Genomic DNA, 23261 nt, shown 5'->3' on the forward strand with positions numbered 1-23261 from the left:
CAGAGAGACATTGGCAAGCTTAATGAACATAACATTTTATCAAGTACATTTTTGTCCTCTTGTATTAGAAGACCTCTGATGCATTACACCATTCATCCTGCATCCTGCTGTGCCTGACTCCATTTCACTGGATGCAGCTCTTTCACGTCGAAGTGGAATGATCAAGGTGGAGGGGATTAAAAAGACCTACATGGATATAATAGAGGAGAAATGACTGGATTTGTTTAAATGTGTATGAACCCAGTGGCAAGGCAGATGTTGCACTAAATAAAGCATTTGAAAACGTGGCAAGAAACTGCAGTTTTTGATTAAAAAACACAAAACACAATGACAAGAGTTTAACATCAATCGAGAAAAAATCTTGATGCTAGAGGAAGATTAATGACACAGAGTTTAGACAAAGTCAATCATTTAAATACATACTGTATGGCCAATGAGATTTTGTTGTCTCCAAAGGCAACTTTGTCGCTTCCTTCTTTAAAAACCTTTTGGCCAACATGATAAACAAATGATACAAACAAATATGGTAAAGTCATGAGCCCTTTTCGATCTGAAAACATATATTCTGTTCAAAACCTCATCAACGCGTCCTGTATTATACATTAAGGCAGCATAATGAGTCCCCTATGGGCTGTATGGTTTCTGGTAGGACACCTTGTGAGGTGGCCACCATCTTGATGCTGTTTCTTTGAGTTAGTTTCTTCTCGTACCGTAGCAGCTGTCTCCAGAATCCCGCGTTTGGACGGATAAAAGGCCGAGCTACCAGAACCTGCTGATGAGCCTGAAGAAGTGAGATTCCCTCAAACCTCATGAGAAACGCCATGATCAGAGAAGGAGACCTGCTTCTACCTGCCGAGCAGAACACCAGTGAGCTTCCACTGCGGTTCTGATGGATCCGTTCGGCCACACTGTCAAAGTGCTGGTCCAGAGGGGCGTGAGGTTGGTCCTCTACAGGTACGCAGATGCAGTCCACCCCCTGGTACTGAGGGCAGGGATACTCGGCACAGGCATTCACGAGCAGGGTGATGCCTCTGTGGGACAGTGCTGACTGATTCAGGGCCTCCACTCCACTCAGGTACAGAGAGGGAGTGACCTGGGAGATCATCCTAGTGACTGCAGAGGACATATACCCACAGGCAAAATGTAATTATATTACAATTTACATGTATTTGGCAGACACTTTTATCCAAAACGACTTAATGCATTAAATGTGTCCATTGTCAAACCAATGACAGGGCCAATAAATATCTAATCTGAAAAATGTACGGCCGCACGTTTTACATTATATTATAGATTCTATATCCCTACTGATTACTCAGTACTTTGTAGGAGTACAGTGACAAGAGTGCTGTGCACTAAGTACTACCATTAAAAAGTGATCGTTTTGGCCTATAGCCTGCGTAGCAGTAGACACGTATCTTTTGAAACTTTAATAACAGTGAAGACTGTGGTGGCATGTAGCTAATCTCTTCCCCTGAATCTGTGCAAGTACTGTATCTGAGTAACTCACTGTGGTTTTGTCTACTGAGAGCTTATGACAAGGAAGCGCTTATAAACAGCACATGAAGACGCCAGCATCAATGGATAGCAAATTCACAGCGCAGGAGGATAAACCTTCTGCAATCTAGACCGCAATACACTGTAATAAAGAGGTTGTCACTGAGAAGATCTCGTGGTGTTCGCCATTTTAGCCCCACTGTCACGTCTTGTATGCTCTTCTTTCATCTGTCATGCTTGAGCAGCGGCAGCGCCACCCAGAGGCTGATAGAGAACTAAACAGTATCAATAGGGGAATAAACGCAGAAACATCTGAATGAATAAATAAATGTAAAAACAGAAATGTAATTGAATGTAATAGCAGCTGTGTATCCCCCAGTAACATCTGCAATCCATCTGTTTCTGAAGAGCTCTGAAACTGTGGCACGAGGTTTGAGATTTTGTGAAAATGTTTGTCTCTCACTTTCTTAAAATGTATTAAAATGAAGGAAAAAGTGTGTCTGTCTTATTCTCATCAGCGTTACAGTGAACACAGATTCATTCTTCCTTTTGGAAGCCATATTTGTCTGTGTATGCTTTGCCACTTGCCAGACTGACCATTGAGTCGGAGTCTGATACATGTTTGAGTCATTTCTTGTCCTTTTCAGCGGCCACATGTTAGTGCAGTGAGTTACCTCCTAAACAGGTGCTTCACAGTGTCATAGAAGAAGCATTTCTGGGTGAATGCTTCCATAAAGAACCTTTAACATCTGAAGAATCTTTCTGTTTCATGGAAGTTTCATTAGATCATAAAAACTAAGAACAATGTTGCTTATACAAACCTTTAAGAAAATTGTTCTTCTATGGCATTGTTGTGAAAAAACTTTTGTTGCACCTTTTTAACGGTGATAGATTTAATTTAACCTGCATTTATTCAAACTATTCGTACTAGGGAATGGGTAATTACATGTAACTAAACTACCCGATTCCTTTAAAAGGTCGAACATTTGTATAGCTGTCATTTTCTAAAAAATGACAGTTAGCATTTAGATAAAAATTACTTCACAACTTACCACAGTCTTAATAAATCATGAAATAAATCAAGCTTGAAAAAGAGGGGAAAAGAGACGTCACATGTCAGAATATTGATTTAATATTTTATTTACTCTTTTTCTTAAACCAGAATCACACAGTAATAAAATGATCTATTTTATTGGCATTCATCATTAACACCAGTTTATTTATTCAAAAAAGTGTGGGGGGGGGATAATTTAGAACTAATACAACATTTATAAAACTCCCAAAAAGCAATATGAAAATAATGCAAAGGATACCATGTCCTCTAATACAAGTAACAGTGATTGAGTTGTTGCTCATTCTATTATATGACTACAGAACATGCCTTCCAAAATAGTATTTTTTTTACTGTAGGCTACACACTGCATATAACTATAAGAACAGTTATCAATATTAATTACTGGAATATTCATTCAATCATTGACCAATTATTATATGGCTTCTTCAACGGTCTCATTCTCAAGGGTCATAATAATGATTATTCAATAGAGTCTGCTCATTTTATTCATTCATCACTTCGTCTCCTGAAGCTGTTCTTCCTTGTCTGATAATAGACATATCAGTCTGCAGGATAGTTAGATCTATCATTTCTGGCTTCCCGATAACAGGATNTTGTGTATGAGTCCATACAGTAGTGAAACACATAGGAATATTTACATATAATTTGACGGTTTATTATAATAAATATCAAAAATCTAAATGTGTGCTTTATAGCTGATACAAACATGAACACAGTACAGTAAGTTTTGTGGCTGTAAGTCATTCCCTTTAAATGCTATTGAGCTTTTAAAAAGATATTTTATGTGTATGAGTCCATACAGTAGTGAAACACATAGGAATATTTACATATAATTTGACGGTTTATTATGATAAATATCAAAAATCTAAAAGGTGTGCTTCATAGAGTACACACACATGAACACAGTACATAAGTTGCTGTAAGTTTCCTTTGATGATGAGCTAAATGGTTTTTTGTAGAGTTACAGAGTGTCAAGAATCATATATGCGGTTATAATAATTCAATCTAATGGGTAACTGCATTGAGCTTTAAAAATGGTATTTTTGTGTATGAGTCCATACAGTAGTGAAACACATAGGAATATTTACATATAATTTGACGGTTTATTATGATAAATATCAAAAATCTAAAAGGTGTGCTTCATAGAGTACACACACATGAACACAGTACAGTAAGTTTTGTGGCTGTAAGTCATTCCCTTTAAATGCTATTGAGCTTTAAAAATGGTATTTTTGTGTATGAGTCCATACAGTAGTGAAACACATAGGAATATTTACATATAATTTGACGGTTTATTATGATAAATATCAAAAATCTAAAAGGTGTGCTTCATAGAGTACACACACATGAACACAGTACAGTAAGTTTTGTGGCTGTAAGTCATTCCCTTTAAATGCTATTGAGCTTTAAAAATGGTATTTTTGTGTATGAGTCCATACAGTAGTGAAACACATAGGAATATTTACATATAATTTGACGGTTTATTATGATAAATATCAAAAATCTAAAAGGTGTGCTTCATAGAGTACACACACATGAACACAGTACAGTAAGTTTTGTGGCTGTAAGTCATTCCCTTTAAATGCTATTGAGCTTTAAAAATGGTATTTTTGTGTATGAGTCCATACAGTAGTGAAACACATAGGAATATTTACATATAATTTGACGGTTTATTATGATAAATATCAAAAATCTAAAAGGTGTGCTTCATAGAGTACACACACATGAACACAGTACAGTAAGTTTTGTGGCTGTAAGTCATTCCCTTTAAATGCTATTGAGCTTTAAAAATGGTATTTTTGTGTATGAGTCCATACAGTAGTGAAACACATAGGAATATTTACATATAATTTGACGGTTTATTATGATAAATATCAAAAATCTAAAAGGTGTGCTTCATAGAGTACACACACATGAACACAGTACAGTAAGTTTTGTGGCTGTAAGTCATTCCCTTTAAATGCTATTGAGCTTTAAAAATGGTATTTTTGTGTATGAGTCCATACAGTAGTGAAACACATAGGAATATTTACATATAATTTGACGGTTTATTATGATAAATATCAAAAATCTAAAAGGTGTGCTTCATAGAGTACACACACATGAACACAGTACAGTAAGTTTTGTGGCTGTAAGTCATTCCCTTTAAATGCTATTGAGCTTTAAAAATGGTATTTTTGTGTATGAGTCCATACAGTAGTGAAACACATAGGAATATTTACATATAATTTGACGGTTTATTATGATAAATATCAAAAATCTAAAAGGTGTGCTTCATAGAGTACACACACATGAACACAGTACAGTAAGTTTTGTGGCTGTAAGTCATTCCCTTTAAATGCTATTGAGCTTTAAAAATGGTATTTTTGTGTATGAGTCCATACAGTAGTGAAACACATAGGAATATTTACATATAATTTGACGGTTTATTATGATAAATATCAAAAATCTAAAAGGTGTGCTTCATAGAGTACACACACATGAACACAGTACAGTAAGTTTTGTGGCTGTAAGTCATTCCCTTTAAATGCTATTGAGCTTTAAAAATGGTATTTTTGTGTATGAGTCCATACAGTAGTGAAACACATAGGAATATTTACATATAATTTGACGGTTTATTATGATAAATATCAAAAATCTAAAAGGTGTGCTTCATAGAGTACACACACATGAACACAGTACAGTAAGTTTTGTGGCTGTAAGTCATTCCCTTTAAATGCTATTGAGCTTTAAAAATGGTATTTTTGTGTATGAGTCCATACAGTAGTGAAACACATAGGAATATTTACATATAATTTGACGGTTTATTATAATAAATATCAAAAATCTAAAAGGTGTGCTTCATAGAGTACACACACATGAACACAGTACAGTAAGTTTTGTGGCTGTAAGTCATTCCCTTTAAATGCTATTGAGCTTTAAAATGTATTTTATGTATATCCATAACATAGGAAACACATAGAATAACATAAATTGACGTTTATTATATAATATCAAAAATCTAAAAGTTCATAGAGTACACACACATAACACAACAGAATTATCTGTCAATCCCTTAAATCTATAGCTTTAAAAAATATTTTAATGTTAACTTAAGACGTCCTACATCACATATCGAACAACGTCAAAGCCAACTATCCAGTCTCCATCCATAGTCATCCTCATCCTCATCATCAACTTCCATGGGTTCTTCGTCCATGTTACTGGAAGAGGAAGCCCAAAAGAAAGATGATGGGATGGCAGGAGGTACGGAGGGACTCAAGCAAGCACCATACTGCAGCGGTGCACCCATGGCAACCGTTTGCATATCAGTGCCAGGCGTTTGAAAAAGAGATGGAAGGCTGGCATATGTCAAGCAGCCACTCGGCTGTTGTGGTGTCGCTTGTGCTGTACACCTCTCAGATGCCATAGGAGCAACGTAATGCCTGTAAGCACATGCATTCTGACTCATTGACATCGTTAAAGGTGCTGGGAACGGTTGCATTAACTGCTTCGACTGGTCTTAGAAGTTAGTCATCTACTTATTTTCTTCAAGTCTGCTCATAACTTCTCTCAGTCAGTCACATAAAAATGTAGATTGGGCAAATTGAAATGTGAAAAGTAAGACTGATTAGTCCCAACCAATTGCTTGTCAGTGAGGCTAGTTGTTAGATGCAGTCTTGAGTGAATCTGAGTCATGTCTGTGTTTCTGTGGCAACTGGCGTGCGCACGTGCATAATTTAAACAACGCAAACTTATTATAGCGAATCAACAGTTATGGATAATACGATCATGTATTGTGTGCTCGTGCTTTAGTTCCGCCCACTGTGCGCCTCCAGGTACCTGTCTTTTCTAAATGTGATCAAACTAAATACTCTTCGAAGGTATGAAGTATGCAATACTACTCTATAGGTACCGTTCTCAACATTAATATGTGAAACTGCGTGTGTTACCTTCGTGTGAGACGTCTCTTGAACGAAGGCATCTTCAAACTTGTGCAGAAACAACCTTGAAGCTGACGATCTGACTGAAGCGGACTCTCTGACTGAAGCTGTGACGTACGCAGATCTTATCATCAGCAGCACCATGTTTATGTAATGTGTTTTTCTGTTTATGTTCAGTTTTTCAGAGACTATAACTAATATAAAACATTACTGGGACGTTTGACGTAAAGTGATGCGAAATTGACCCATTCTACGTTCACCCTTTCACACGTATATTAAAAAATGTCCCCGCTGGAGTGAGATTTTTTTTAAAAGCTGTTTTGGTTTCCATGACGACGTGTCAAGCTCGTCATCTAATGTTGCGCTCATCTGCTGACTGGCCAGAGCGCATTAAGTTCCGTTCTCACTAACAATATTATTTGCAATATACAAAACTACAATAATGTGTAAGTAACCAAACAGATCTCATCCCCATTTACTGCCATAGTAGGGAAAATAAATACAGGGGTTGATGGGGGATGAGATCCGTGGTTAGTTCTTTCAAATATCTTCAGCAATACACAATCTGAGGATGAGTAAATGATGACATACTTTTCATTTTTGGGGGAACTGTCCCTGTGAATGCAAATTGAGACATCCTTATTTGATAGGGCTTGTTAAACAGACACCAGCTGGTTATAAAATAACTGTAAAAAAGAAAATCAGAACCTGCATGCCATTCTCTGCCCCGACGTCACTGTTTTTCCACTCGATCACACTTTGAATTATAACTACAACTAAAATTACAGTAACGGTAATGATATTTAATTACGATTCTGTTTTCATCATTCATGAATGCGTAGAGGAGTTGAGTTTTACTGTTTTGTTTTCATGTCGATAATGGAGCATTTATTGCACATGGATGCCTGCAAGCACCTTGGTTAATTAACATCATTTTTCCAATTAAAAACAATAAAGTGCAAATTTCTCTTCCTTTGTATGCTCATTTTATTTTTCTCAATATTTGGGACAGAATATAAAATAAATCATAGACAGAAGGTGCAGAGAGACATTGGCAAGCTTAATGAACATAACATTTTATCAAGTACATTTTTGTCCTCTTGTATTAGAAGACCTCTGATGCATTACACCATTCATCCTGCATCCTGCTGTGCCTGACTCCATTTCACTGGATGCAGCTCTTTCACGTCGAAGTGGAATGATCAAGGTGGAGGGGATTAAAAAGACTACACTGTAAAAAATGATTTTTTGAGTTTGTAAATAAAGCTAGCATTACTCGAGTATGTTTTACAAGCAAGTTGTATTTTGTCTTTCTACTTTAAAATGTCGCGTTTAATTCAATGTGTTACTTGAGGTTCCTTTGTAATTATTTGTGCTCTAATACATAAGTAAATTTAAATGAAAATGCCAAGTAATATTTACTTGGTGTTTTGTCATTAAATTAAGCGATGTATAAAACTGATGAACGCAAGTAAATTATACTCCACACAGCCATATAATAGCTGCGCGTGCGCACTTCGGACATTACAACTGGCGCGAAGAGCCTGAGGAAAGCTTGCGCATCGAAACATTTTTTTCAGCCTGAGGGGATTAAACTATGGTAAGTCATTAAATGTTTTCTTTTTAATTCATGTAGTAACGTTTGCAGCATAGTGCAGCGTTAATAAACTTTATTTTCGCTGGTTTGTTTGAGTTCGAGTTCTTGTTATTGAGTCTCGGTATTGCTAACATTTCTGGACAACGTTTGCAAACGCGGTTGTTTTTTATTATGCACATGGATAATAGAATTAACGTGATGCTAAGTTAAGCTATTAATATGTTGACAGTGTTCAGTTTGCTAAACGTAGTGTCAAGTCTCGTATGTCTAACATTACGTAACTTAGACAAATAACTTAACCATGTAATGCATATTCATAAAGTTAAATCAAGTTTATGCTCCGTATATAACCAATATGATATTGATAAACTTGCAGTAGCCTACTGTGTTAACTTACCCTTAGCTAACTCTGCCTTAGCTAGCTCTGAACTGGCGTTGTTGTTACAGATAGAATGGTGGATCTTGAACTAATTTGTTCTAACGTTTAAAAATTGGTATAACGTTAGCCTATGTTCAATGCATTAAGGTCAATAAGTTCATTTGAATTATTAATGACAAATAATCTAATTGTGGCATTAACATCCATGTTCATCTGTTCCACAGGTATTGGACTCACCATTCTCACCAATAAAACATTTTTAACTGATGCCAGAGGAAATGTGAAGGTGGTTTAATGGATCTGAATTGATTTATTTGATTACCTTTTTTATTTGTTTCTCTGTTTTTTAAATAAGCTGTTAAATATTTGAATTCAAACACTGAATAAAAGTATTTTTGTGAAATACCTGTCAGCGTTTTTGGTCTTCAGATACATTTTACTTAACACATATTAATACCTCATATGATTTCAAGTAATATTTACAAAAAACAAACAAGTAAAGACTACTGAGGAAAAGATAACTAGGACTCTTGTTAAGAAATATTAAGTATATTTAGAAGCATTACTTAAATAAAATTTACAAACAAAGGATGAGTAAAATTTACTTGACCCCGTACTTGGGAATTTCTAGTAAAAACTACTTATACATGGGTTTAGCATTTACTTGGACAGTTCTGATCAATTTACTAACATTTCCTGAGTGGAAAACCTTGCCTAGCTTTTTTCAAGTAAACTTCACTCCAAATTTTTTTCAGTGTACATGGATATAATAGAGGAGAAATTACTGGATTTGTTTAAATGTGTAAAAACCCAGTGGCAAGGCAGATGTTGCACTAAATAAAGCATTTGAAAACGTGGCAAGAAACTGCAGTTTTTGAGTAAAAACACAAAATACAATGACAAGAGTTTAACATCAATTGAGAAAAAATCTTGATGCTAGAGGAAGTTTAATGACACAGAGTTTAGACAAAGTCAATCATTTAAATACATACTGTATGGCCAATGAGATTTTGTTGTCTCCAAAGGCAACTTTGTCGCTTCCTTCTTTAAAAACCTTTTGGCCAACATGATAAACAAATGAAGAGGGCTCAAGACATGGTACAAAAATGGAAAACTGAATTATGATTGGATACAATTCAAGCTTTTGGATCACAGACAACATTTAAAATATGTTTAGATTTTACTGAATATCACGAGGCATTGGTAAAATTATTCTTAAAGTCATAATCCACTTTTTAGTACACTGTAAGAAATCTGATTTTAAAATGTTCTCCCAACAAAAGAATCAATGTAAACATGGAGTGAATATCTTGCATTCCCTCACATTGATCTAAAAGAGCCACATAACCAGTTGCGACCACTGACCCTAAATTTATGTGGGGCGAATTCTGGGTCGTAGAATGGGCTTTATGATGATTACTCCTTTATCTCTCTGAGAAATCACTAAAACATGTTATCAAAAAATTGCATTTGAGATTTTTAGAACTTTAAATCACACACACATATGCTACTTAAGAAACTTAACGGAAAAGTACTATAAGCATGAGATACAGAAAACTATTCGGTCTAGTACAATCAGACAGCCTTTGTCATAGCACGACCTGGTAAATGTTATATTAAATGACAAATTTTACACGTTTTGACAAATTGTACAATGCACTACATTCTTTATTATAACATCAATGCAAAACATGACATCTGTAAATCATCATAAACATATAAAAACAAATTGGGCCTCATTCATGAAGCATTCGTAAATATATCACAAATACTTCGTAAACGTCAGATTTCGTAGTAAAATGTGTGTATGTTAATGAATTCCAATCATTCGTAAACGGGGCGCATGCACGCTCATTCGTTAGCATAATCCCCGCCTATGAATTACAGCTAAGCAAATTGTGTATCTAGGAATGCTGGAATCCTCTGGACTTTATTATCTGGTTTGGCTACATAATATTGCATAAATGCAAAAGATACCAATAGGCTGTATGCTTAACCAAAAAAATAATCCATTAAACTGTGTCCACCAAAGCGTTTTTAGCCAGCTACAATAATAATACCTGGTGCTCTTCTGAAAATGACCTGCTGGTGGTGCTTGAGAACGCTTTGGAGGCTCTGCGCGTTATTTCGTAGATGCGTTGGTTGCTGTGATTTAGAATATCCGCAACATTTAGCCTACTTGTTACTAGTATCTTATTTCAAATAATATTGCTTAATATGAAAATGCAGTAACCATTAATATTAACTTCTCCATTGTTGTGCGTGATAGTTGGTCAATGTAGTGTTTGTCCCGCCTCTTCTCCCCTGTGATTGGACGGCTGTCTAAAAAAGGATAGTGACGAGCTCTGCGTTTTACCCAAAGCTAAAAAGTAAAAAATGATAAAAGACAGGGCAAAAAAACTCGTGAAATATCATTATGATACATGTCATCAGTTTGTCTAAAAGAATACAGAACGTTACGCACTATTTACACGTGGTATGGAGCAGGTGAACACTTCTTTCGTACCAACTAACATTTTGAAAATACGAACATTTTCGTGAATCCGAAAATGTACGTCAAAACGACTTTACGAACCATTTACACAAAAAATCATTCTGCTCGTGTTTTATGAATGAGGCCCATTGATTTAAAATTTTTCACATTTGTTTTTAATGATGTTTTTACTAACTCTGCACAGAATGAACCATTTTAAGTATGTGTAAAAGTCAAAAGATGTTGTCATGATCCTGCCTCACCTTGTCATGATTTTCTAGTCTTGTGGCAGGGTCATGACAGTCTCACGTGTTTTGTGTGGAAACGCATGATCATTGTTTGTTTAAGATGGTCATGCGTTCTCCAGTCTCGTCTTTGACCCCGTCCCCCTCGTTTCCTCGTTTAGCTTCCCATCAGTGTTTCATTCCTGACACCTGTCCCTTTGTAATTATCCCTTGTTAGTTTCCCCTATATAATTCTCCTGTGTTTGCCGTCTTGTGCTCGTTCGTTGTGCTATTTGGTCTGTTACCCTGTATGATGTTGCGTTGCGTCATGTCAGTTTTCGTGTATGTCAAGTATTGTTTTATTTTGTCTAGTCAGTTTATTGTGTCCTGTTGAATCTGTTACCTTATCCCCCTGTTCTGTTGTTTTACCCTCTTGTGGGTTTTTTGCTTTGTGTTTGTTCTATTAAAATCTTTGTTTCCATCATCACTGCCTTCGCTTGGGTTCTGCCTCCCGATTCCTGACAAGATGTGCTGGATGAGGACTGAGGAAGAAAAGTACGAAGAAGAGCAAGACCTCTTTTGTGGAATATATTTCGTAGTGATGGAGTCAATGAAGGCTAATGTCAGCGACTTAACTTTGATGCGAGTGAAATCAGCGGGGGGGTGACGTGGGCTGATTGAAGACCAGACGTGCTGCTGCATTCTGGATCATTTGTAGGGGCACGGTCGCATTGGCTGGAAAACCAACCAGCAGTAATCTTGAAATAACAAGATGATATCGTAGGATCTGAATTTCTTAAAGCAACTGTGTGTGTATTTTCTAGAGATTATTCAATTCTGACTTGAGAGTAAAGACATATTTGTGTTGTATTTAATTCCTTATACTTTTGTTCCTTTATTCCTTACTCCTTTTATATTATACATTCATTTCGTTTTACCTAGCTATTCTATTCTGTATTACTCTTCTTAATGTTGTTTACTGTAATCTTATGTGGATGTTGTTTGTATTTTTTTTTTCACAAACAGATATGGCTTTTTCAATGGTCTCATTCTCAAGGGTCTTGATAATGATTATTCAATAGTCTGCTCATTTTATTCATTCATCACTTCGTCTCCTGAAGATGTTCTTCCTTGTCTGATAATAAAAATAAAAACAGGATGGAATAACAATATGGTATCATTTTGGATCAATAACAAGAACGTATAATCCGATCTAACAAAGAGTTTAGACTAAGAGCTGAGTGAATTTCAGATGGTCATCAAGCATCATCCCCTGGTTTCTTACTTGGTAGGTGTAAGAGTTGAAGATCCAAGCTGAATGCTGTGAAGTGATGTTCAATGGATGAGCTGGCCGGTATTACAAGGACTTCTGTCTTGGTAAGTTTGAGCTGGAGGTGATGTTCCTTCATTCAGGAAGAGATGTTCAGAAGGCATGCAGAGATGGTGGGGTCATCGGGCTGGAATGACGGGTAAAGCTGAGCATCATCTGCATAGCAGTGGTAAAGACAACCCAATGCCTTAAGGTGGTGTATAGTGAGAAGAAGAGAAGTACAAGAACTGATCCCAGTGGTCAGCTGATGTGAACTGAATGAGCGATGTGCGCGAATGTTCGAATATTCGATGCGCATAACTATTTGAAAATTAAAAATGCTATTTGAATATTCGTATTTTTCATAAGAATTTAAAACGGCTTCACCACAGCGTTAAGTTACCGCTACAGAAGACCTTAGATTTGTCACGTCTTATTTAACGCTTCTTCACTTCATCTGTAATGATTTTATAATGTACAGAAAATATAAAAAATCATTTGCATGTGTTCCTAAATCTTTGTTCACTCAGAACGCAGTCTAGTTTAAATATTTTAAGTTTACACACCAGATGCCCGGATCGCGTTTTATGCTCGGCTCACATCACCATATTAAAATGTTTCAAAACTGGTGAGCCACAGAATTCGTTAACATTACTAACATTCTATAAAAATACCAACGTAATATTAAATGATCAACAATAACTCATTTATTACCATAACTTGTTCAGAGCGGTTGTTCTTTGTAAATTCATTCGTTCATTAAAAATATATGAAGTAATGCTAATTTCAACAACTTGAAACATGAAAATGTACATTTCACTGCAACTAATGTTAATGAATTTGGCCTTAGCATAAGATCTTTTCCATACCTAAAAGCCAGAATTTTCCTTCTAAGAAGATCAAATAGGGTCGTCACCTTAGCCTGTAAATAAATAAAGTTTGTTTTAAAACGTGCTGTGATTCCTTAGTTACCTTAGTTGAAATAAATACCTTATTTATTGATGTAAATGCAATACAAAGCTAAACAAGACAGACACTGACCATGAACGACAAAGAAAACAATATATACTGTATATGCGGTGCCGATCAGTAGGAAATATCTTCCTCAGATGACTAGATTTCAGTGTTGATCTCGGGAAAAAGCAAGCAGCGTTTAAAGATGTGAAGTCTCGGCTCTACGGGAAGGGAGTGAGATTCGGTCTCTTGTACCCTGCAAGATTCTGTGTTACTCACGAAGGGAAAACTCTCTTCTTTGACAGCCAGAGGAAGCTAACGAGTTCTCCGATTCACATTGGGGTGAACTAGAATTTTCCCTTTGCCCCCTCGGGTAAGACATAGAAAACTCAGGGGACAAATCAAGAGGGAACAGGTGTGGGGCATGAAATCATTACAAGCAATAATGAGGTAACGAGAGGGCAGGAACAATGACCAGACCTGGAGAAAGCATATGGAAGGCCAACAGGGCCAGAATGCCTCTCCCCACATAAAACAAGAGGTTCTGTCATGATTCTGCCACTAGATCAAGAAAAGCAAGACAAGATGGGGCAGAACCATGACAGATTTCTATAAGAAATTTAAGGAGAAACTTGCACAAATTCTTTTTGAAGTATTCCAGGTTTCAAAAATATTAATTTGCTTAAGTGTTTCCAACACTTTTTAACAAACGCCAGGCTAGGGAGAGAGGGAGCTGTGCAGGTCTTAGGGAAGGTGCACTTCCTGACCTCAAGAGGTGCTTGGCAGACGCCCGATTCGAGGTCCCCTAGTTACAGGAGCTGTGCGAGTGACTGGTTACACAAGCAGTTTCCCTCACACTCAGCAACAGCGCTCTGCTCTCCGTTAACTCTACACTCAGCGTACCAATGCTCCATGAGGCAGCACGGAATAAGTGCTCACAGATCTCCACAAAAAACTGTGTTAGTAGTATGCGCTGTTTGCTGTGACGGATTTTAATGAGCCTGAGGACAAACAATGTGATATTTTAAACATTTAAAACTAAGGGATGCACCGAATTAAAAATTCTTGGCCGAAGCCGAATAAAAATGAAACACTTGGCCGAAGGCCGAATACTGTACACCAATCATGGCTTTTCGTATTTTTTCTTTTTATTAGCCAATTTTTTCACTATTGCATAAACTGAATGGTCAAAATGTGCTTTTTATATTTTGTCTTGCTTTTCAATATAATATAATATAACTTAAAATAAAATTGAGCAAAACAAGCAGAGCCTAGTCTAAAAAAAAAGAGCCCTCTCTCTTCTTGAATGGCCTATATTAGGCCTGCTGAAAGAATGTACTGAACTCTGTACCCCTACAACAAAACACTTCATTAAAAAGTGTCATTCAACATAAGCTGAAAATATGAATAAAGGAAAACTGTTGGATTATTATAGGCTACACAAAATTATCTAAAGAAAAAAAATTCTGACTGACAACCATTTCAGTTCACGTCTCTCCTCCAAACTCTGCCCACAAAAGCTGACTGTCACCGTTCTCTGAGAAGGGGCACTCGTGGCCGGGATGCACAGAACTTACTTCGACAAGTTGTTTAGTTCAGGGAACCGTGTGCACGCGACCACTGTATGATGTCAAAGGGTCTTGGGGATACTGTCAGACCGCCCACTCAAGTCTGAAGTAAACAAGTTACCGACCGGTAAAGACTCTTTCAATCAGAATTTTACTCCGGCACGGCAAGTTCTGTGCTGTGTCTTTCTCTGACACTGCCGACATATTTGCTGCATTAATAAAGCAATCGCATCTCTCACAGTCTCTACGCTGGTTGCTGCTTGTTCATATCACACTTTCTTTGCTATTTTTGGCGGAATATGTTCGGTTGCCGAACATTCGGTGCATCCCTATTTAAAGGGGTGATATGACACAGCTGAAATTAATATTATTGTTTGTTTTAGATGTAATGCAATGTGTATACACTATTTAAGGTTCAAAACCGCTGTATTTTCCACATACTGTGCATGTTTGTATCTCCTCTTTGCCCCGCCTCTCTGAATTGTGCAGATTTTTTACAAAGCTCATCGCTCTGAAAAGCGAGGTGTGCTATGATTGGCCAGTTAACCAGTGCGTAGTGATTGGTCGAATACTGCAAGCGTGTGATGGAAATGTAACGCCTCTTACCATATTTGGAACATCAGGTTCCAAAGCAATTGTACTGACAGTACTGACTTGCTTATACATTTGGGCGGTCTTAGTCAAATCATACCAGGAACTGACGTAGATTTGTGGGGGTGTGGTTACACGAGGCGTTTCAGGCAGGTCTGGGTGAGCATTCGCTTTTAGATAGAATGCATCTTTTGTTCCGACACTTTCATTTTTGCAATTTTACGTGTCTAATACATGCATGGGCAACTTATAACACACCAAAGACACAGAAAAACACGTATTCGTGCCATATCACCCCTTTAAAGAGCAGGTTTAAAGATTTTTGTAAGTGTCCTAATGTTGTATTAGAGTCCCCAACAACATGTTCAAATGTATCAAAGGTAAAAAAACGGTGCTATTTTCTTAAAATATGCATTTAGTATCTATCCATTTCTCAAAGATCCCTAAACGATTCCTCCGAAGCTGTTCAAATTTTCCGCTTCTCTAAGCTCCTCCCTACCGCGAGTCCAGTGTGCTCCGATTGGCCAACTGGCCCAATCAGTTGTGATTGGTCTTTCTCCATACACTGCGTGTCAGAAATGAAACGCCCATTACCACAGTTCTTATCTCAGGAAGGTTTTTGTAAACAAAGACGCTGTAAGTGTATAAAAATGGCATCAGTATTACCATATCACAAGTACTCTATCTATCTTCATAAACCATTCAGACTATTGTTTTCTTTTGATCTTTTTTCGTCATAGCTGTGGGAGAACAACAACAGCTCTATCCAAAAGTTTATCATTACTTTGATTATACAGAGAGGAGTAACTGAGAAAGTTAGTGAGAGCTTCCAAAGATAATGCACACACCTTTACATAATAAAATGATATAGTGCTGCAGTCCGTTTTTAAAATAATGACAAGCAAACCGTTTTGTTTGAAGGGGATCGTGACCACAGCTAAACTTGGCACACTTGACAAAACCATAATGTGAGACACGTTAGCAAAGTGCTACCGTGACTAAACGATAAAGGGATACAGTTTGTACAATACTACGACATGTAGAACGACAACAGTCTACAATAACCGCCACAGTATTAAATAAGAGTTGGATTATTAAAACTGTAACACTGTTATACGTTGTTTACCTGAAACCTACAGCTGTAGATATACAACATGGATTAGCACAATTACTTTATATTGTAAGCCCTCAATTTAACATGTGCACATAACGTATTTATCATACTTACAGGCAGAGGTGGGTAGAGTAGCCAAAATCTTTACTCAAGTAAAAGTACAAGTAACTTGAGAAATTGTTACTCAAGTAAACGTAAAAGTCACTATTTTAAATTTTACTTGAGTAAAAGTAAAAAAGTATGCAATGAAAAAACTACTCAAGTAGCTAGTTACTTAGTTACTTTGTATCTGATTATATAGGCCTACTACATAAAATTAATATTAACGCCAATATTTTAATATTACATTTTAATCAATATTTTTAATTATCATAAGCAGATATCTTTGCAATATACTACAGAGACTAAAGAATAGACAAACACAGAAGAGACAAGCATTTCTGTAAATTTCATCTAGTCCTGATGTCAATGTAGTTTACACAACTTATTTAGAATAATAGACCATGTCAAACTAAAGCATGAACTAAACTCAGAGCATTTCCTAAAATGATCTAGATTCTAGAACATCTGCAGTGCTCTCTTAAATGAAATACACACTTTTGAACAAAGCTCATGTTTTCTCGTGTTGTGTCACGTGTGTGTTGTGAAACGCTCTTACTTGTAAACAAACAGTAAACAGTGAACCACACGCCCATCAACAAGTTTTCTTCCTTCTGTTCTTCAAATGTATATTTCTGCAAGCCCACGTCTCTGTGTCTGACAGGTAACGTATGGCGTTATTATAATGACAAATGTCGCGAGCGCATTATTACAAGGCGAGAGCGCATTCTTGTCATACGAGCGCGCGAATCTCCCGCTCGCACGCCGATTTCCTTTGCTCGTGCACAAAACTGGACGCGCGCTTTCAACTATACGCTGCTCTCTTATGAATTTTCTCTCCTCTCGCTCAGTGAGCGTGTGCGCACTCAAAATGCGTTCCGTGCGTCCACGAATCTTTTGGTACTCTTGCTCTCGAGAGGTCCTCCTGTGTGTTCCAGGCATTATAGGCTGTCAAAAGTAGTCAACCAATCAGGGATAGGCTTCCACGGCGGGCCAATGAAAACGCGACCTTTTACATGGCATCTTATTGGTTGAAAGTGACTCGACGTTTTCAACGAAGCGAGATGGATCCACCACGTTCTCAGGTAACAATATTAATATATTTGATGCAACATTATTAGTCAAATGTGTATTAGAAATGAACGGGGCATTAGGATGCTTTGTAGGCTACATATAAACATCAGTTTAACTACCATGTTATTCAGACAAAACAGGCCAACACCCTCAAGTTCATGTGGTCCTCATGCATGTCCTACACTAAACATAATATTGTCAAAATAGTACTAAATTGATTACCGAACAATTTAGATTGGTGTCTTAAGTTAGCTTTATTCTAAAATAATATTTACTACAAGTAACGGTACATATCAAAACAATAATAGCACTGGAGCATTTGGAAATATCATATAATATTCTATACCTATTTGGTTATGCATTTAATGCGTTTGCAGACACACACTGTAAGTGTTCTGCATTCAGTGTTCCAGAAGTTCAGGGCACACAACTGAACTTCTATGCAATATACCAAACGCTCCCTTACCGTTCATTTATAATATACATTTGATGAATAATGTTGCATCAAATATATTAAAATTGTTACCTGAGAACGTGGTGGATCCAGAGGCGTATTAAGACCTCTTGGTGCCCCCCATCCACCCACCTACCCACACGCAAGAATCCACTCATTAAAAGATTTATATATTAAAAGATTTTATAAGAATGAAACTCAGCAATTTACAATATACTATTTTACAAGAATTACACATTAACATGACACTTTTGTAGAAAAGAACACGAAAAACAACTCTTCATCAAGCATTTTTAACAATTAGGCCTACTGTAGTTAAGAGGTCGCATTTTCATTGGCCCGCCGTGGAAGCCTATCCCTGATTGGTTGACTACTTTTGACAGCCTATAATGCCTGGAACACACAGGAGGACCTCTCGAGAGCAAGAGTACCGAAGGATTCGTGGACGCACGGAACGCATTTTGAGTGCGCACACGCTCACTGAGCGAGAGGAGAGACAATTCATAAGAGAGCAGCGTATAGTTGAAAGCGCGCGTCCAGTTTTGTGCACGAGCAAAGGAAATCGGCGTGCGAGCGGAGAGATTCGCGCGCTCGTATGACAAGAATGCGCTCTCGCCTTGTAATAATGCGCTCGCGACATTTGTCATTATAATAACGCCATAGTAACGCGCATGTTGCGGTGTCTGACGAACAGGTCGCGCGGGTGCGCGCATATGGCGGGCATTTATCAGTTTTGCAGTTTTGATTGTATAGATATAGATTAATATCCACTTCATCCAATGCTCTTTGTGTTCTGCATGTTCTAAAGTTTCGCGCTACGAGGAGTGAGTAATCCTGCTTCAGATGATTCAGATCGTGCTGCGAACTGAACAAATCATTTGAACTGATTCATTAGCCTATTCAAATGGTTTTGACCATTGTTCAATTAATGCTTTCAAAAGAATCGACTCAAAAGAATCGATCACTCAGGAATGCCCGTAAAAAGAGACGACACCTTGAAATAAAGAACGCGTTTTAAAAAGCATATTTTAAAATGAAGGAACGAAGGAACGTCACGCAATGTAAGTTATGTAACGAAGTAAAAGTACAGATTTTCTATTAGAAATTTACTCAAGTAAGAGTAAAAGTACACACTTTTAATTTTACTTAAAAAGTACATATTTTCCAAAATGTTACTCAAGTAAATGTAACGAAGTAAATGTAGCGCGTTACTACCCACCTCTGCTTAGAGGTTGTGGTTCTGAGACGCTTGTTGGTCCTAAAAAAGTTGGTATTGACTTATCTTTAAGGGTCAAGCGGCTGGCAAATCCCGCGTTGAACTCTGCAAAATTTGAGAAGCAGTCGTCGGTAAAATGACGAGCACATAACACAAGGTTGGAATTGTACTGCAGTGGTATCGTGGAAAAAAAAACATTTAGTCACTGATCCTTCACATCGTCATCCTTTGACAGCGAAAACAAAGTACATTTGCGTTCACAGCACAAAACACAGCATCTCCTCGACATGTTGTATACGCAATACTACCTGAAGTGCTAGTGGGCAGGTCAGAGTGTTCCTGTTTCGCGGGAAGGTGGGGATTGTGCTGATGCGTTACATTGTGACGTATCGATGTTACACTCAAAAGATTTGAAAGCCGATTTGTTTGGGCGGTTCGGAGTTGACTCCTTACTTTGGAAGCCAATATCTTAATTTATCATAAACTTTTTTGGATTAACAACTTCGCAGATTGTTAAAATTGAAGGAAAGCTACGTTACACACTGCAATGCCGGCAATTTTATGAGATTCATGAAACCAGCTCTTTAAAACGAAACTAATCGCGGAGAAGTTCAGGGAACGTATTTGTTTTAAGACACCGCTGTATCATTTCAAATCCGTTCACAGCAAGAATGAACGACAGGCAAATTCACGTGTTAAGTTTTATTTGAAGTTATCTTTACTTTGTGTTGTGAACATGTGGAAAAGTATCATTATTACAAACTAAAATCAACATAATAACGTAACGAGCCCTTTCGTTATAATAAAACAAAATACATAGCCTACACAGTAAAAAGAAAAAGTGCCTCAAATATCCTGTTGTGTACTCAAAGAACCTTAAACTGTATTTTAGGTGCTCCAAAGCTCTTTTTCTCAATAAAAGGGTTATGGTGGAACCATCTATAGTCTTTGTGGTTCTTCTAGGAACCTAGAAGATTCTTGAATAACCCCACATTCAGTTGTGAAGTTCTGGAGTCACCTTTTCACTACACTGGGACCTCAAAGTGCTTTGCGGGTTATTGAAGGAACTCAAATTCTAAAAAATGGTTCTTGTAAGATCTGTAAACTTGTAAGTGGTTCCTGGAGAATCTCTCTTGTACAAGACAGTATCTAGAGGAACCCCAAAAAAATCTGCATGAAATAGGGATTTTTAGTGTCTGATCATTTTGATGTTTTATGAGAATAAGAATAGTCCAAAGTTTGGTTTTTGGCCCCTGCTAAGTGAACACACATTTTAAAATCATGCACATGATTAGAAAAGGCTAAATGTTATTTAGAAAAATTTCAGCAAGCTTTTGGATTATTTTATATTTCTTACTATTTGTATTATATAATTAATTATATTAATATATTATGAATAAACATTTTTTTATACTGCTCTGTGTGTTTATTGTGCAGTCTCGCCCTCCACAGTACTGTGGCGCTGTTGGCCCAATGTCTCAGAGTCAAGGCATGTGCCGCTTTCGTTAGTATGTGTGTTTAACTTTTTCCAGCTCTGCGCAGACCGATCACCTTATGACAAAACGCATGCGATCAGTCTGCGATCAAACATCAGTGGCACGAGTGTTCACCGGTGTTGTTCCGCTCGCGCGACAGGCGGGAATTCAAAATAACGGATCGCAACAACCTCTCGCCTGTCCCATTGGATGTAAGTAAAGTCAAAATATATAAATAACTTAAATATACTAACTATATACTATTTATATAAATGTATACTCTGACACGTCTAATTGTATGGCCGCTTTTGGCTGTTTAAACCATTTATTTACACAGTGTAGGCAGCGCATGTTTTAGCCGAGATGCTAACGAATATAAGTTAAGATGAAGCTTGTGGGGCTAACGTTAAATGGTTAGTGTTAAATGACAAACAATGACTTTTAGCCACTTTTAGCTATTATGTTCACTTTTAGTGAATGTCTTTTTTAATTTATTGATGTTTGTGTTGAATGGTTTCCCCACCCATGTTAAATAAATTGTCTGTAATTAAATATTTTACCATATTCTGTTGTTTTTCTCCCTTTTTCTCAGAATTTTCAGTATTTTCCAGTTGAGCAGCAAAAAAATGTAAGTATTATATTTATTGTGATATTTTCATTATTATGTTATTTGTTATATTTGCACATGTAAAAATACTCATTGACAATGGAAAATCTGAATAAAGTGGATTATTACAGTTGTTGCTATAAATAGCCTATTGTACTCCTTAACCATAGACCAAAACAGTGACTTCCAGGCATTGTAATATTTTGTTTATTGTTACATTTGTAAACCAATTTGTGATGTGCTAAATGATTAAATGTAATGTTTTATGAGACGTTATCTAAATCCCTCTTTTTGGTATCCATGTCTTATTCCCAGGGACACCCAAGGCCAACAGACCCAGCTCCAGCCCACCCTGATGCTCATCCTTGCACTTCCTGGGACACCTAAGGCCAACAGGCGCAGCTCCTGTTCTCTTTTTGCCATAAATACATATCTACTTTAGCAATGCAAAATTGTGAAATGTACTATAGAAATAATTTTGACTTTGACTACATGGATCCTCACACCACCTGGTAATAGCAGGAAACCCATTTGGAGAGAACAGCATTGTTTTCTCTAGCTCGCATGGATTTGCTTTTTGGCAAATTACAACTTTACCATGGGTGTAGGCCTTGCTATGAGACATTACTTTTTTGCTGGACTTTTTTACAATTGTACATTTGTACAAAGTACTTGAAATATTTCTGTATGTACAGTATATTTAAAATTAAGGCAAATTATTTGGTTAGTTTTGTTAAGATAAAGACTTTTCATTTATAACAATATCACTAACACAATATTAATTATACATGTGATTTCATGAATTTAGGATAGTAATGTTCAATATTGACCATTCTGTAAATATTTATTCAATGTAAATTGTTGTTGTTTATCAATAAACTGTTGTATTTGATTTAGTATTTCTGCTTATTAAAATATTGTGAATAGCAAATATAAACTGAAATGGTGCCTTGAAGCACCCAAGATGGTTCCAGACCATTTTAATAAAAGGGATCCCCAAGAAGCCTTGAGGGTTCCTCAGAGAACCGCCCTTCATTAAGCCGTGCCTTGAGTTTCCCCTGAGGGTTCCGCCGGCGTGGCAATGTAAAGAACCCCAAATGGTTCCTCAAAGTACCTTTAATTTTTACAGTGTACTTTTTCTTACAGTATAATATATAAATATGTAATTTGGTCTGGTGTATTCAGAGTTTAATCAGTCTTAAATGATATTTTATTTTAGAGAATATGACACTTTCATGTAGATTAAAACAGCCTAACAGTATATTAAATTAACCAATCTTACAAATTTAAAACACAATAATGCACCAATAATGTTAATGAACAACATCATATATAATATTAAAATACTGAAATTGACCGTTTTCGTAAATTACATACTTTTATTTAACTAAAGTTTTAAATGATTATCAAAAATGAATCGCAATGAATTTCGGGATAGCCGAGGCTGTAAAGGATACATTCGTTCTATCCTTAAAAACACACGGAAATAAGGTCGCATTTTGTGGCTGCATTTGAAGCAAACTTTGAATCGGCACAGCCTTACCAGCCTTCAGTCGTGCTGCTGTGACGCAATCGGTCTTAAAATGCAGCCTTCAAAGAACGCAGCCCCCGAATTGGGACACAGCCATAGTG

The 23261-nt window shown here is 36.8% G+C and overlaps 1 protein-coding gene across 1 annotated transcript; it reads right to left on the minus strand.

Moving 5' to 3' along the window:
• Positions 1–123: 123 nt before the first annotated feature.
• Positions 124–23261, minus strand: LOC130545824 (dual specificity protein phosphatase 14-like). The gene is made up of 3 exons (XM_057320612.1): positions 23173–23261; positions 12454–12625; positions 124–1113 (listed from the first exon to the last, which is right to left on the minus strand). Exons 2-3 carry the CDS (start codon positions 12575–12577, stop codon positions 596–598), a joined length of 642 nt encoding a protein of 213 aa, XP_057176595.1. The 5' UTR covers positions 12578–12625; positions 23173–23261; the 3' UTR covers positions 124–595.

This window comes from Triplophysa rosa, linkage group LG22 (assembly GCF_024868665.1).
Source record: "Triplophysa rosa linkage group LG22, Trosa_1v2, whole genome shotgun sequence".
Lineage (NCBI taxonomy): Eukaryota > Metazoa > Chordata > Actinopteri > Cypriniformes > Nemacheilidae > Triplophysa > Triplophysa rosa.